Genomic DNA, 15,331 nt, shown 5'->3' with positions numbered 1-15,331 from the left:
AAACCATGCTGGAAAAGCAACGCGACGTTTAATTGTGTGTGTGTGTGTGTGGGGGGGTGTTTTCAGAAACACATTCAAAAAAATAAACAATGCTTGTTTTTTTACGTATATACATGTGTTTGTAATCAATAATAACTCCATTGGCTGTCAAAATTTGTCGTGGAAAAGCGGGAGTTGACGTTATATTTATCTCTCGTTTCACGTACATTATCTTTGTATCCTGAAGATTCAACAACAACTTCCGGGTAAGATGTGGTGACCTTGGTCGGTTGATCATCATGGCGGCTATCGTCCGGTTGAGTTCTGTTTGTCGCAGAGGAGTTCAGCGTAAGAATACTATTTTGTTTCGCAACCATTTTGTCTGTTTTGGATTTAGGCACATCTTTTGGCAGGTTGATGCCTTTGTACTGTCTTTTTGGCGCTGTTTTGATGGTCATGACTTTAAGCAAGCTTTTTTTTTTTTGTATTTGATAGTATTTGAATCACTCCAAAAGGCAGTTTTCTTCGCTGTTTAGCTAATAAACGATTATAAGTAATCCGTTTCTAGAGGAAATTAGTGATTATGTAAAACTGACAGTGTCATTTTCCAACTCGGTTGTCAGGTTTGCATAAATGAATCATTATCATAAGCATCGTTTTTATGTCAACATTCAGTTCTCAATCCGGCTGAGATTTCTAGAATCTTGAGTAATTAAACGTTTGATAAAGTGTTTAATTTTGAGAGTCTGAACAACTAGCAATAGTCCTGTACAGGGTATACAACCCCAATTCCAATGAAGTTGGGACGTTGTGTTAAACATAAATAAAAACAGAATACAGTGATTTGCAAATCATGTTCGACCTATATTTAATTGAATGCACTACAAAGACAATATATTAATGTTCAAACTGATAAACGTTGTTTTTAGCAAATAATCATTAACTTGGAATTTTATGGCTGCAACACGTTTCAAATAAACATTCAATAAACGTTTGGGAACTGAGGACACTAATTGTTGAAGCTTTGTAGCTTTCTTGCTGGATGTACAGCTTCAGCTGTTCAACAGTCCGGGGTCCCCGTTGTCGTATTTTACGCTTCTTAATTCTCCACACATTTTTAATGGGAGACAGGTATGGACTGCAGGCAGGCCAGTCTAGTACCCGAACTCTTTTACTACGAAGCCACGCTGTTGTAACACTTGCAGAATGTGGTTTGGCATTGTCTTGCTGAAATAAGCAGGGGCGTCCATGAAAAAGACGTTGCTTGGATGGCAGCATATGTTTCTCCAAAACCTGTATGTACTTTTCAGCATTAATGGTGCCTTCACAGAGGTGTAAGTTACCTATGCCATTGGCACTAACACAGCCCCATACCATCACAGATGCTGCCTTTTGAACTTTGCGTCCTTAACAGTCCGGATGGTTCTTTTCCTCTTTGGCCCGGAGGATACAATGTCCTCAATTTCCATTTGGACTCGTTGGACCACAGAACACTTTTCCACTTTTCATCAGTCGGGCCCAGAGAAGCCGGCAGCGTTTCTGGGTGTTGTTGATAAATGGCTTTTGCTTTGCATAGTAGAGTTTCAAGTTGCACTTACGGATGTAGCGCCAAACTGTATTTACTGACATTGGTTTTCTGAAGTGTTCCTGAGCCCATGTGGTATCCTTTACACATTGATGTCGGCCGCCTGAGGGACCGAAAGTCACGGGCATTCAATGTTGGTTTTCGGCCTTGCTGCTTACATGCGGTGATTTCTCCAGATTCTCTGAACCTTTTGATGATATTATGGACCGTAGATGATGAAATCCCTAAATTCCTTGCAATTGTACGTTGAGGAACATTGTCCTTAAACTGTTCGACTATTTTCTCACGTACTTGTTCACAAAGAGGTGAACCTCGCCCCATCTTTGCTTGTGAATGACAGAGCAATTCAGGGAAGCTCCTTTTATACCCAATCATGGCACCCACCTGTTCCCAATTAGCCTGTTCACCTGTGGGATGTTCCAAACAGGTGTTTGATGAGCATTCCTCAACTTTCTCAGTCTTTTTTGCTACCTGTCCCAGCATTTTTGGAACGTGTTGCAGCCATAACATTCCAAGTTAATGATTATTTGCTAGAAACAATAAAGTTGATCAGTTTGAACATTAAATATCTTGTCTTTGTAGTGTATTCGATTAAATATAGGTTGAACATGATTTGCAAATCATTGTATTCTGTTTTTATTTATGTTTAACACAACGTCCCAACTTCATTGGAATTGGGGTTGTAGAAGGAAATTATTCACAATATTTAGGTATGTGCATACATTTTTCAAGTTGAATTGATTTACGCACGATATTAAGTAAGTTATGACTTTAAAATCGGTGAAAATGCATTAATTTATGGTCAACCTTTTAATCCAAAGTCAATGGGGGTCGAGATTTTAGATGCAACATTTTTTGTTGAATCAGAGTTTCAAACTGTAATAACAATCTTTACTATTCAAAATGCATAATTATAAGTGTGGCTCATTGAGTGACCACTTTCGACAGCCATTCTACGGTGGATATGCACATACTTGCACTATTAGAGCAATAACTGATAATTCTGAAGTACGTTTATGTACTGGTGTGATAATGCCATTGAATTTTTTGGTTTTGGGAAATCGTAAAATAATAAATCTGGAACAGTGTAGATTTGTGTTCAAACTATCCTGTTTTTAATATTGTTTATTAAACATGATGTATTCTTTTGTTCCCCCCCCCAGCTCTGTTCTATCAAAGCACCTTGCTGGCAAGGCCATTGGTCGTCCCAAACAAACACCAGGAGCAGACTTACCTGCTCACTGCAAGGATTCATGCATCCCAAGGTCTAAATGGTTAGTATACAAGTGCTGTTGGTTCAGGGGTGGACATTTGTAATTGGCCCAGGAGTCGGCAGTTTGTATGAGCAGAAAAATATAGACCACTGCGATGAGTGGTAGCTGCTCAGATATGTACTGCTTTTAGTTAGTTAATATTATCAGATTTTTATTTTCTACCCAACACATTGTCACGCCACCGCAATCAGCAAACACTTGCACACATAAAGTGCTACTTCGTTATTCATTACATGTACAGTGGCTATAAAACATCGAGGTTTCCCCGTTCAAATGTCAGGCGTTTGTGATATAATAAATTAGACCAAGATAAATCATTTCAACACTTTGTCTATCAATAATGGGACCTATAAACTGTATAAGTCAATGGAGGGGGGTAAAAAAAGTTTTGAGAGGGGAATTAAAAAAACAAGATAATGTGGTTGCATTCAGTCCCCTCCAAAAGTATTGGAACGGCAAGGTCAATTCCATTGTTTATGTCGTATACTGAAGACATTTGGGTTTCAGCTCAAAAGATGAATATGAGACAAAAGTTCAGAATTCCCGCTTTTATTTCATGGTATTTACATCTACATGTGTTAAACAACTCAGGGCAGAGCACCTTCTGTTTGAAGCCACCCACTTTTCAAGTGAGCAAAAGTATTGGAACAGATGTTTAAATTAACTTAATGTGAATAACAATTCATATTTGGTGGCATAACCCTTACTTGCAATAACTGCATCAAGCCTGCGACCCATTGACTTCACCAGACTGTTGCATTCTTCATTTGAAATGCTTTTCCAGGCCTTTATTGCAGCCTCTTTCAGTTCTTGTTTGTTTCTGGGGGTTTCTCCCTTCAGTCAACCCTTCAGGAGGTAATGCTCTATTGGGTTAAGGTCCGGTGATTGACTTGGTCAGTCGAAGACCTTCCAATGTTTCCCCCTGATGAAGTCTTTTGCTTTGTTGGCAGTGTGTTTTGGGTCATTTATTGTTTTTTTGCATGATGAAGCTTCTCCTGATTAGTTTGGATGCATTTTTCTTTGGTTTTATTTTTGTTGTTTTTTTAACATCATGAAATGTGGCATTTGAACAGGGTGTGTGTATTTTTTATATCCACTGTAAATGTATGAAAAACATCGAGGCCATTAATATACATCAAATGTAAAACAGCAAGTATGGCAGTAACTAAGTGAGCCGTATTCATGTGCTGCTCGTAGTTCGTAACTTCAAAATGTCGTATGTAGGACCGTTGTAAACGGAGTACCCCTATATCCAATTTTCTACAGTTGTTCGGGATATATTTTTCCTCATTGCAACCACTGTGATTCTATGTGGCTGTGTCCAAGTTATCCATGTTGTCTTATTTAAATTTAGTACAATTAAATGCAGTGCATGTTTCTTTTATTTTAAAGCGAGCTCTGGCTCCAGAGCCGCCTCTCTGCACTGGACAGCTGAGCGAGTGTTGAGCATCCTGCTGCTGGCCATGGGGCCTGCTGCCTATTTTCACCCCGGTCCTGCAATAGATTACTCTCTGGCTGCTGCACTCACCCTACATGGACACTGGTAAGCTGCACTGAGCTGGGCAATCAAAGGTTGATACAGCGTGGCAAAAAGGTATTTAGTCAACCACCCATTGTGCAACTTCTCCCACTTAAAAAGATGAGAGAGGCCTGTAATTTTCATCATAGGTATACCTCACCTATGAGAGACAAAATGAGGAATACAAATCCAGAAAATCACATTGTTTAATTTTATAGAATTTATTAACACATTATTGTGCAAAATAAGTATTTGGTCAATAACAAAAGTTCATCTCAATACTTTGTTATATACCCTTTGTTGGCAATGACAGAGGTCAGATGTTTTCTGGAAGTCTTTCAAGGTTTTCACACACGGTTGCTGGTATTTTGGCCCATTCCTCCATGCAGATCACCTCGAGAGCAGTGATGTTTTGGGGCTGTCGCTGGACAACAGACTTTTAACTCCCTCCAAATATTTTCTATGGGGTTGAGATCTGGAGACTGGCTAGGTCACTCCAGGCCCTTGAAATGCTTCTTGCAAAGCCACTCCTTCGTTGCCCGGGTGGTATGTTTGGGATCATTGTCATGCTGGAAGACCCAGCCACATTTCATCTTCAGTGCCCTTGCTGATGGAAGGAGGTTTTTACTCAAAATCTCATAATACATGGCCCCATTCATTATTTGCTTTACACATCAGTCATCCTGGTCCCTTTGCAGAAGAACAGCCCCAAAGCAGGATGTTTCCACTCCCATGCTTCATTGTAGGTATGGTGTTCTTTGGATGCAACTCGGCATTGTTTTCTCCTCCAAACATGACAAGTTCTATTTTGGTTTCATCTGGCCATATGACATTCTCCCAACCCTCTTCTGGATCATTCAAATGTTTTCGAGCAAACTTCAGACAGGCCTGGAAATGTACTGGCTTAAGCAGGGGGACACGTCTGGCACTGCAGGATTTGAGTCCCTGGCGGCGTAGTGTGTTACTGATGGTAGCCTTTGTTACTTTGGTCCCAGCTCTGTGCAGGTCATTCACTAGATTCCACAGTGTGGTTCTGGGATTATTGCTCACCGCTCTTGTGATCGTTTTGACCCCACGGGGGGTGAGATCTTGCGTGGAGCCCCAGATCGAGGGAGATTATCAGTGGTCTTGTATTTCTTCCATTTTCTAATAATTGCTCCCACAGTTGATTTCGTCACACCAAGCTGCTTACCTATTGTAGATTCAGTCTTCCCAGCCTGGTGCAGGTCTAAAATTTTGTTTCTGGTGTCCTTTGACAGCTCTTTGGTCTTGGCCATAGTGCAGTTTGGAGTGTGACTGTTTGAGGTTGTGAACAGGGGACTATTATACTGATAACAAGTTCAAACAGGTGCCATTAATACAGGTAATGAATGGAGGACAGAGGAGCCTAATAATCAAGAAGTTACAGGTCTGTGAGATCCAGAAAGCTTGCTAGTTTGTAGGTGACCAAATACTTATTTTCCACCATAATTTGTTAATAAATTCTTTAAAAATCAGTCAATTTTCTTTTTTTTTTCTCATTTTGTCTCTCATAGGTGAGGTATACCTATGAATAAATTTACAGGCCTTTCTCATCTTTTTCAGTGGGAGAACTTGCACATTTGGTGGCTGTCGAAATACTATATTTGCCCCACTGTAATTGGGGATGGGAATCAAATATTAAACTGATATACCAACACTCACGCAAACACATTTTAAAAACTAGGGATGGGCATTTGACTACATTTTAGGCGTTTACTATAAGATTGCATGGTTAACCAGTACGAGAAAAGTATCTCAGTACCTCGTTGTCGAAATGATACCACGTTTTTAGCACCTGTGCTTAAAGTGCAGCCACGGCACATTGTTGGATATTGTCTTTAACAATATATTATAATATTGTCTTTAACCTTCTTGGACACAAGATTTAACAGTTTTGTTATCATAGAGGAAGAATGGAAGGCAATGCTTGTGCAGCAAACTGATGAAGCTTCACCACAGCCAGTGAAGCGGGTTCGAGCAGCAGCATCAGCGAGATCAGGGTGGGGCAAAAAAACCCAACAACAACTAAACTTGAAAAGCCTGCTGTCCATCAAGCATGAATAGAGGGAGGAGTGAGAATAGGGTTGGGCATCAAGAACCGATTGGAACACAGACTAACATTACGGTTCTCCCGGGATCGTTCAAATGAAAAAAAATTCGGTTCCCAGTTTCGATGCCTAGAGTCCGCCGACCCCGAAGAAGAAAGTGGTGACAACCAAGGAAGAAGCGGCAAAAACCAACCAAGAAGAACATGCACGAAGACGTGCTTGTGCCCAACGGCAGCAGTGAACAAAAGTGGTGTTATGTTAAAAGAAATGACCAGTCACCTCAGTGCAACACTTTAGATTATATTGCTCAAAGGCGGCTTTCACGATGTGTAGAATTTTGAATCACCCTACCAGCCCTTTCTCTGAAGAATGTCTTATGAAGAGAGTACTGAAGTTGAACCAGAGATAGGAGAATGTCTAAAAAGTCAAAGATAACACTGATTTTGACTTTGAGGAAACTGACTAGTCAACAGATGGAGAGGCACCTGAAGAACAGGCACAAATGACTGAACTGAGGAGACATTCAAGTCCAAGAGGGGAGGCTTTCTCTGTTCTTCACCCCCCAGCTAAGAGTGAGAGCGAGAGTGAAAAACAGACAACGCCAGGGTCAATACAGTCTGCAACATCTCATGTGGATGACAAAGTCCGGCTTCTGGCTCTTTCTTGCAGAGTCTATCCATCAGTCCATATTCTAGATAGCTTATCCTGTTCAAGTTCAGGGATCAGAATCAGAATCATCTTTATTTGCCAAGTATGTCCAAAACACACAAGGAATTTGTCTCCGGTAGTTGGAGCCTCTCTAGTACAACAGACAGTCAATTTACAAAACACTTTGGAGACATAAAGACATTTACAAAAAACAATTGTGCAAAAAGATGCAGAGTCCTCTAGCACTGAGAGCAGTTCGAGTGACTAATATTGCAATAGTCCGGTGCAATGACCATTGCGCAAAGGGCGCTGAGACTTCAAGGAGTGTATGCGGTTTAAAGTGACGAGTAGTGCGATAATCTGGGACAATGTTGGTTGTGCTGGAGCCTATCCCAGCAGACTTCGGGTCGGCAGTCGGTTGCAGGGCACATACAGACCGACAACCATTCACACTCACATTCGCACCATCACATAGCGGTTATGTTGTCCCACCACTTGTAACGATGCCCTCCAAAATGCTCTAACTTTACAGATACAGTGTACTTCATGAAGCACTAAATACCAAGCAGTTTGATGTACACTTCATTTCAAACTCACAGATTGAATATAACACACTTTTACTTCCTGTAACCTGCAATTACCCACCACAAATGTACCGACAACCTTACCAGAGGAAATGGACTAAATATCTATGTACAGAGAAGCATCTGGGCGGTAAGACAAAATTTGAGTTTTTCCATATAGCCAGTTTAATTTTCCATCTCACATGCACTAGTACTGTGGTTCCCAACCTTTTCCTCAAGTCAAGGCACCCATTTTACATTTGAATATTCTCATGGCACGCCACTAAACAAAAATGTCACAAAAAGTATGAATACTGAAATAACGCTTCTCTCGTCCCAACGTATAAATTGTCTTGCTCAGTGTGAAATCTGGGCCTGTTTAATTTAACTCAATGCTGACATATTTGCAAGAAGCCATGACTATTCAGTTGTATGAATGTGAATGGTAGCAGATTGATACACGTTTATTGTACCGTCTACCATAATCGATTAATCGTTGAGACTTTTTAAAATTACAAATTTTTCAAATCATTAGAATGTCAGCCTCTCAACAATAAGCAGACTGTTGTTTTCCAAGGTAAAAGCAGATGTTTGAACATTTTGACTCAGCAGATAATCAGTCAACATTTTTGCCAATTTTTTTTTTGACATTTTACAGACTAAAGCAGTGAGTGAATCATAATCAAATTGTTTGTGCATTTTCTGTACTGTCTATTTGAAATGTCCCTTTTTTGAATAAAGGGATGGAAGTTGTTTTTTTTTTTATCTGATTGATCAATAAATTGATCAATTATTAAAAGAATCATTAGTTGCAGGCCTAATACACATCCCTACAATTGACACAGGTGTTTATTGGTCATATTTTAGTCTATATTTAGTTTATATTTGGCCTCATGCTGAACTCCAAAATTGAGAATATTGAATGCATTCTTGGACCTTGCTCAGGTCTAGTCAGCAAAGCTCGCCCAAGCAAACATAGAAAAGGAAAACCCAGACACTCGCCGCACAGTTGTCAGCAGAAATCAGTCAACTCTTGGTTAGTTCCGGCTGGTTCCAGACCCGTAAAGGTGGATTGAGCTTAGCGTCGGACCAAATGTGCTGGTCCATCAGTTACAGCGAAGACTAGACAACCTGGCAGGTGCAGGCCACAAATCCCAGTCATGAGTGGTGATAAATCCTCCCAGGCTAAGGCTTTCAGGCCAGGTGGGTATCTTAGGAGGTCAAATGTTGTCCTTTTTGACGAGAACCAGTGAGACAAATGTCCTGATGTCATCTTGTGGCGGTAATGGTGCAATGAGGTGTAACATGAACACTTAGAAAGTTTCTTGCAAGTAGTCTGTGCCTGATAGGATTATACAACTTCAAGCTCCAAAGAATGTTGGCACTGAGTGAACCCAATGAAACTCATCAACTTGGATGGCAGAGGTGTCATCTTGATTGACAATAAGAGAGTTTAGGCTCTACAACAATTGAGTCCCCCCCCTCCCCCCAATTGTCTAAGCCTAACATTGTGACATATACCATAATATTAAAAGTAATCCAATGGGAGGTTTGGGGCCAGATGTAAAGATCTAGAATACGAGGTTGGAGATGATCACAATGTATCCCAATGGACATCATCTGATTTATTGTTTTTTTCCCCCCTCATGCGTTCTCATACACAAATGGAAAATAGAACAAGTGTGTAATTGCGGTAGAGAGTGGAGATGTTAGTTTTCATTTTCTTTAACCACATCCTGTTCAGGTATGCAGTCTGCACTGGTTTCCAGTCAATCACAGGACCACTGTGAAGAGTGCTTTGTGTGTGAATTTGCACATGCTGTATGAACGTCATGTGAACAACTACAGTAGCAATGGCTCAATCCTATATAGTAAAGTAAATGAGATTCAATGACTTTTCATGTACAGTTCTACACTCCCCTTTTCATATTTTTGTGTCATAGGGGTATAGGGCAGGTGTTGACAGATTACGTTCACGGGGACACCAAGATCAAGATAGCCAATGCAGGTCTCTTCCTCCTGTCCACGGTCACATTCGCAGGGCTTTGCTACTTCAATTACAACGACGTGGGCATCTGCAAAGCCATCGCCTTGCTTTGGAGCAAATGAACATGAATGTAGGCTGACCAGCTCAGAAGAATGATCCATATGATAAATTCTTATAAATATATACAGCTCCGACAATATTTCCAGTGATTTAGATGTATGTAATTGAACCTCAGTTTTGTCAATGGAAAGACTCATAACCAATTTTCTTCCATGCATGGTGGGAATAAGCTTGTTAATGCTCAGTGCTGGAACTTCTAATACCTTTGTTCAGTAATGAAGTTGGCCAATGTCTTTTCTAGTCTGTACCATGCCATATCATGTCTTATTTACTCATTGTAGTTAATTAGTTCCATATTCTTCCACAAATGTCACATTGTGTACACACTTTTTTTTTTCTATTTTTGGACATTTAATTTATTTTTTTTCCACACTAGGTTTCTATTTGTTGGATGATTTTCAAATATATTTTGTTTCAATTACTCTGTGTACATACCTTTTGATCTTCAACCCATCTGAAATAAGATGTGCTACATTGTATTTTAATGTTGCATTTGAGACACTTCATATTGGTCAAAACTTACAACAAAATATGAAAGCCTGTACTTATACCTGTCTTTTACTGTAAGTCACTCAGCTTTATTGTAAAGCCCGCTTCAAATATATAAATGTAAGCTTTTTACACTCCTGCAAAGCAATACAATTTATTTTACATCCTTCGGTTGAATTCAGTGCAAGCCGTGTGTTTTGAGCCTTTTGTCATTGTCGATGCAGTTTTCTGAGATGTTTGTCACAATCTTGTAATATTGGAACCTTCACAAAGTAAATCAAGGCATATCTTCAATTTATTCATCGGTGCTTCACCTGACTCTCAAAACATATGGGTGTAATTTTGTGGCATTGGCTTAGGGAATCCCCTTTTTGAGTTTCAGCGTGACTGCCAGTGCACAAAGAAAGCAAGGTACATAAATGCAAGCTTGATGAGTTTGGTGTGGGAAACTTGACTTAACCGCCCCATGAAACACTTTTGGGATGAAGTAGACCTCACAAATATTTGGTGACTTGGCAAAGGTTTTCACAGATAACACCCAGCACCTTCTGTCATTATTGCAAAAGAGAGATATTCTCCTTATATATCTCTTCTATTTTTGTACAATGCATCCAGAAAGGATGCATCACAAATCAATTTTCCCCGCATTTTATGTTATAGCTTTACTCCAAAATGGATTAAAAAAAATTTAACCTCAAGTCTGCACACAACCCCCCACAAAGATAACTAATAAAAACCTTTGTGTAGTGTGGGTGGAATTGTAAAAAAATCAAATAAAATCACATTTCTTTAGGCTGTAAAATAAAATGTGGAAAAAGGTAAGCAATGTGAATACTTTCCAGATGCACTGTAGTACACCGATCTTTTGTTTTTGTACTAGGGATTAGCTATCGACACATCACTAATACACACGCATACACAGATGAATTGTCAACTTCAGTATCAGCGAAATTTAAGATGAATAAGGGGATAGGCTCCAGCACGACCCAAGTGACGAGAAGCGGTATGGAAAATGAATGAAAAATGTATTCTGTTTATTTAGGAAATACAGAAGCAAGCAATTGGTCTTTTTCTAAGCAGTAAAAAGCATGGAATGGAATATGATATATAATAAGAAATGTGGCATTTACACATTTTGTAAAGTCATATTTTCAATAACCAAAAAGTTAATGTACCTAAAAGTGACAATTTAAAATTATAAAACTGCATTAAGAAAGCTTTACTATGCAGCGTTCATCCACTTCAACTTTATGATGCAAGACCAAGGTGAGTTGAGAAGAATTCTTTTTCTCAGGTTTAAAACCCAAGAATTCACATGGGTGAAGAGAGGACTCCAACATGAATGTGTTTTGTGTTTCATGGAGTTTAGTCATGTAGAACAAAGCTTTGTGATTTGCTGTTTCAATATTGTCTGGAAGATCCTGTGGTAAAACAAACCACAATAGGCTTTAACTGAACCCATGGAAAATTGTATAAAGTAGACTGGCTCTATTCATGAGTAGAGCAATTTGTGGAGCAAAGACCTGAATTACTGTTAACACTCACCATTGCCTGTGGGTAAATTTCTCGCTTGTCACTACAGCAAACCACCATCTTACTGCCATTTTTATTAGCATACAGCATGACAGCCAAGCCCTTCCTGACCTTCAGGCCAGATTCATTGTAAAACTGAACGTTGAATTGGGAAGCTAAAGACAAAATAAAAAGACAACACAGTAGTTAGTTTTTAAATTTGATAATACAGAATATGTTTGTCCTGATATACCATGGTGGTCTAAACCTTGACGTTTCTCTGAGTCAAGTTTCTTTTGTTGTTACAGCTGACACGCATTTGGCTTTCTACTCAGCCTGCAGTGTATGCTTAACAGCAAGATAGGGAACCAGAATCCACTGCTCCGAATAGTTTTAGAAGTCTAAAGAGGGCTTTTTTTCCCAACTGAGTGATAAAAGCCAAATGGGGTTTTGAGTTTTTCCTTGGCCAAAATATGTGCCTTCGCTCCATGAAGGTCGGAAATCATTGCTCTGGTCAGGTCATGTATTCTAATCAGTCAGGTCAAAACAACATTACAACTGTAATTACTTTATTGTAATCACTTCACACACACACAAACTTTAGAGCATGATGCGACATAACGCGGGCATGTTTACATATAGCAGCCGACTGGTTAGCACATCTGCCTCACAGTTCTGCGGACCGGGGTTTAAATCCCGGCCCCGCCAGTGTGGCGTAATCTCCTGAGCACCAGTGTCCACCACCACACGTTTTTCCCCATTTTGTTCTTATAATACACGCTTCGCGATGTCGTCGCCATGGTAACAAGTGTCTACTATCACGTTTGAGTTGACAAGATAAAGCCCCGTGATCGTAAAAGACGGAATGCAATAATTTTATTGCAGTATTCTGACATAGTGCAATCAAAAAATTAACGGAAACAATGCAATTGTTTCCGTTAATTGCATTAAACTTAACGGCTATCATGTCCAATGTAGCAGCCAGCTACTCCACAATAAACTTATGGGTTTACTTTTTTCTTGACATATTCTGGATTTGACAACATATTCTAAAAGAAGGACTCGTCTCAACAAGATATTGTTCAAATAGAAGACGATACACCAAAAGTTGCTGCTATTGTACCAAGCTGCAAAATACCTTGGCACTTGGTATCAAAAGGTAGACTGTTTTATTTGTGATCATTTTACACTTTATGATATGCCCTTATCATAACAGTTAAGGTAATGCATAAGAAAATGTTTTAGGGATTACCTCCTCTTTACACTTGACAATAAATAATGTTAAAATCTACCTGTAATGTTAATTTCCATTGATTCATTTGGAAAACCTCTAGTGTTTTAGAAGTAGAACAAATAAAATAAAAAGACTCGTCAGGTATAAGGTTCCACTGTAAAAGCAATTTCAAAAGAAAAACTTGAAAACCTAAAATTCTAATATCCAAAAGCCACCATGAAACAACAGAATGTGACTTCTTACCAGGCAAGCTTTTCTTCTGGATAGTTAAGTGTTGGACTTCAAATTGGCTGTTGTCCCCTAAAAGTAGATATTTGTTGTCCTTATTTTGGATCAAATAGGAAATGCACTGTGACTTTCTGAAAGAGTCCTCTCTCACAGCCCCATCTAGGAGAGGAAAAAACAAATATACTGTACAGTGTAAATGGTAATAGAAGCAATACTCGCATACTATGTATATTCTCTTGCATAAGCTAAGAAAATATTCTAAATAAATATTAATCCATACATCTATTGTCCCAGCAATTTCTTTACCTAGTCCATCCACGTCAACTAGGGATACAAGAAAGAAGGACAAGATTTCAGACTTTTCATAATAAAAAAAATCACAAACTAAACTAATTGACCAACAGACAATGAACCTGATTATTTTTCAATCATAATCAGGTTTTAAGCAAAGATTCAGAATATTATTAACGTGTAGGCTTCTTAAAATACTACCTTTATGACATTTGTTAACCAAATACAGTATACTCTGTGCTCTACATCTGACTGTACAATTGAAAAAAACATTTGAGTGTTTATTAATGACAGTAATAATAAGATGCAGCTGTTCATACTTTACAGTTATCTTAAAGGTCCCGTATTTTGGCTATTTACACCTTCATAGAGTGGTTCTCTAACATGGACTTCGTATAAACGTGTTAATTTCATTTTAAAAAACACCTTGGTTTTGTCATACGTGTGTCCATAAAAGGCCCCTCTGACAGCTACTTCTGTTTAACCCAGTCTTGTATCCGCTTTGTCCATATTTGGCTAAGACTGCCCCCTTTCCCCTGACTGGTTGCCTCTGTAGAAGACCCACTTGTGAGAGCACTCATGTTTGTTATGTTGACAGCGCTGGCTGGGAGCGGAGAAGTAGGCGGAGATCTTCGCTAGTGACGTAGATAAGCTCCAGAAATTGGAATGATCTCATTTCAGGCCTCTCGACAGAAAAACATCTGGAACTCAGGAATGCGTGGACGATTTTAATTCATATTTCACATGTTTACTGAGGCACCACAAAATCCAATATAACTCCCAAATACTAGAAAAAGTTGGTTTGGTAAAATATGGGACCTTTAATATAGTCTTGATTGTACACCTGAATAGTTATTAGAGAAATATATGTAAGGGACTGACCTTGGAAATAGAACCTGCCGTCACATACATCAAGAAACCAAAGAGGGGATGTGCCATTGGTAGACATCATATTGACCTTGATCAAAAAAATAAAGTTGGTTGTTTTCTCTAGCGCTTACATTAACATTTCCACATATATATGCAAAAAATACATATTTGCATATACCACGTATAAACATTAATACATACACACCCAATATATCCCTCAAACCCGTACCTTATGTGCAGCATGCTTATTCTCACAGCCTATTCTCTGTGTTATTATGAAAGGACCGGAACTGTATTTAAGATCAATATCTGCTGCTAAAAACAAGAAAGCTACCAAAACCTTGAAATTGTGCTCCCATTTCAATGTTATTTCATTTAATATTTACTCGTACTTATATCATCACTTATTACAAGTTTTGATATCTCGTTAGATAAAGATTCATTCATTCCTTGATTTTTCCGGACCGTTTATCCTCACGAGGGTCCCAGGCCGGCTTGTTTTAAAAATAAATCAATCAATCATACGGACAGTAGATGAGAGATGTACATTAGAGCTGAGAACATAATATAATAATAATAATATAATATAAAATAATAATAAATAAGAACATATACAGGTACAACGTACAATTGCTTACAGTAAGGTATGTTTCTGTAGAATGTATCAAACCTTTGTTACATGTTCTCCCTTTAACTTTGAGAACTAGCATGCCGTGCCTAATTCATGTTCGTATTGTGAGCAATATCCAGTCACTATTGCGTCATTTGATTATACAGAAAATCGGAGAAAGTGGTGAAATATAGCATACCGACATGACTAACGCAGCTCGTCTCGGCGCTTCTTTGATAACAGGTTGCTAAAGAAACAAAACACACACAAAAAAAGAAGTAATGTTTCATTTGACATGGAGAAGCTGTTTATTCAAACTTGACGTGCCTTTTATCTTGAGCTGTCTTGCGTTG

General features: G+C 38.9%; 2 protein-coding genes across 3 annotated transcripts in view; one reads left to right on the top strand and one right to left on the bottom strand.

The window, feature by feature from the left end:
• Positions 1–15,331, bottom strand: part of LOC133482130 (uncharacterized) — a 240,958-nt gene that overhangs the window by 225,513 nt on the left and 114 nt on the right. The window contains exons 1-6 of one of the 2 annotated variants that reach the window (XM_061781827.1): positions 15,178–15,330; positions 14,381–14,456; positions 13,514–13,531; positions 13,223–13,366; positions 11,779–11,921; positions 11,242–11,654 (exon numbers count right to left, since the gene is read on the bottom strand). In XM_061781827.1, coding sequence (XP_061637811.1) covers positions 11,442–11,654; positions 11,779–11,921; positions 13,223–13,366; positions 13,514–13,531; positions 14,381–14,456; positions 15,178–15,183 — 600 coding nt within the window. In that variant the 5' untranslated portion in view covers positions 15,184–15,330 and the 3' untranslated portion in view covers positions 11,242–11,441. Of the gene's footprint in view, positions 1–11,241; positions 11,655–11,777; positions 11,922–13,222; positions 13,367–13,513; positions 13,532–14,380; positions 14,457–15,177; position 15,331 lie in introns of those variants that run through there. The other variant, XM_061781828.1, reaches the window with a different exon arrangement.
• Positions 208–10,531, top strand: sdhdb (succinate dehydrogenase complex, subunit D, integral membrane protein b). Its single transcript, XM_061781830.1, has 4 exons — positions 208–327; positions 2,728–2,838; positions 4,231–4,381; positions 9,581–10,531. Exons 1-4 carry the CDS (start codon positions 279–281, stop codon positions 9,744–9,746), a joined length of 477 nt encoding a protein of 158 aa, XP_061637814.1. The 5' UTR covers positions 208–278; the 3' UTR covers positions 9,747–10,531.

The sequence above is a fragment of the Phyllopteryx taeniolatus genome, chromosome 8, assembly GCF_024500385.1.
Source record: "Phyllopteryx taeniolatus isolate TA_2022b chromosome 8, UOR_Ptae_1.2, whole genome shotgun sequence".
Lineage (NCBI taxonomy): Eukaryota > Metazoa > Chordata > Actinopteri > Syngnathiformes > Syngnathidae > Phyllopteryx > Phyllopteryx taeniolatus.
Note: the sequence above shows the minus strand (reverse complement) of the source record. Positions and strands in the feature narration are given on the sequence as shown.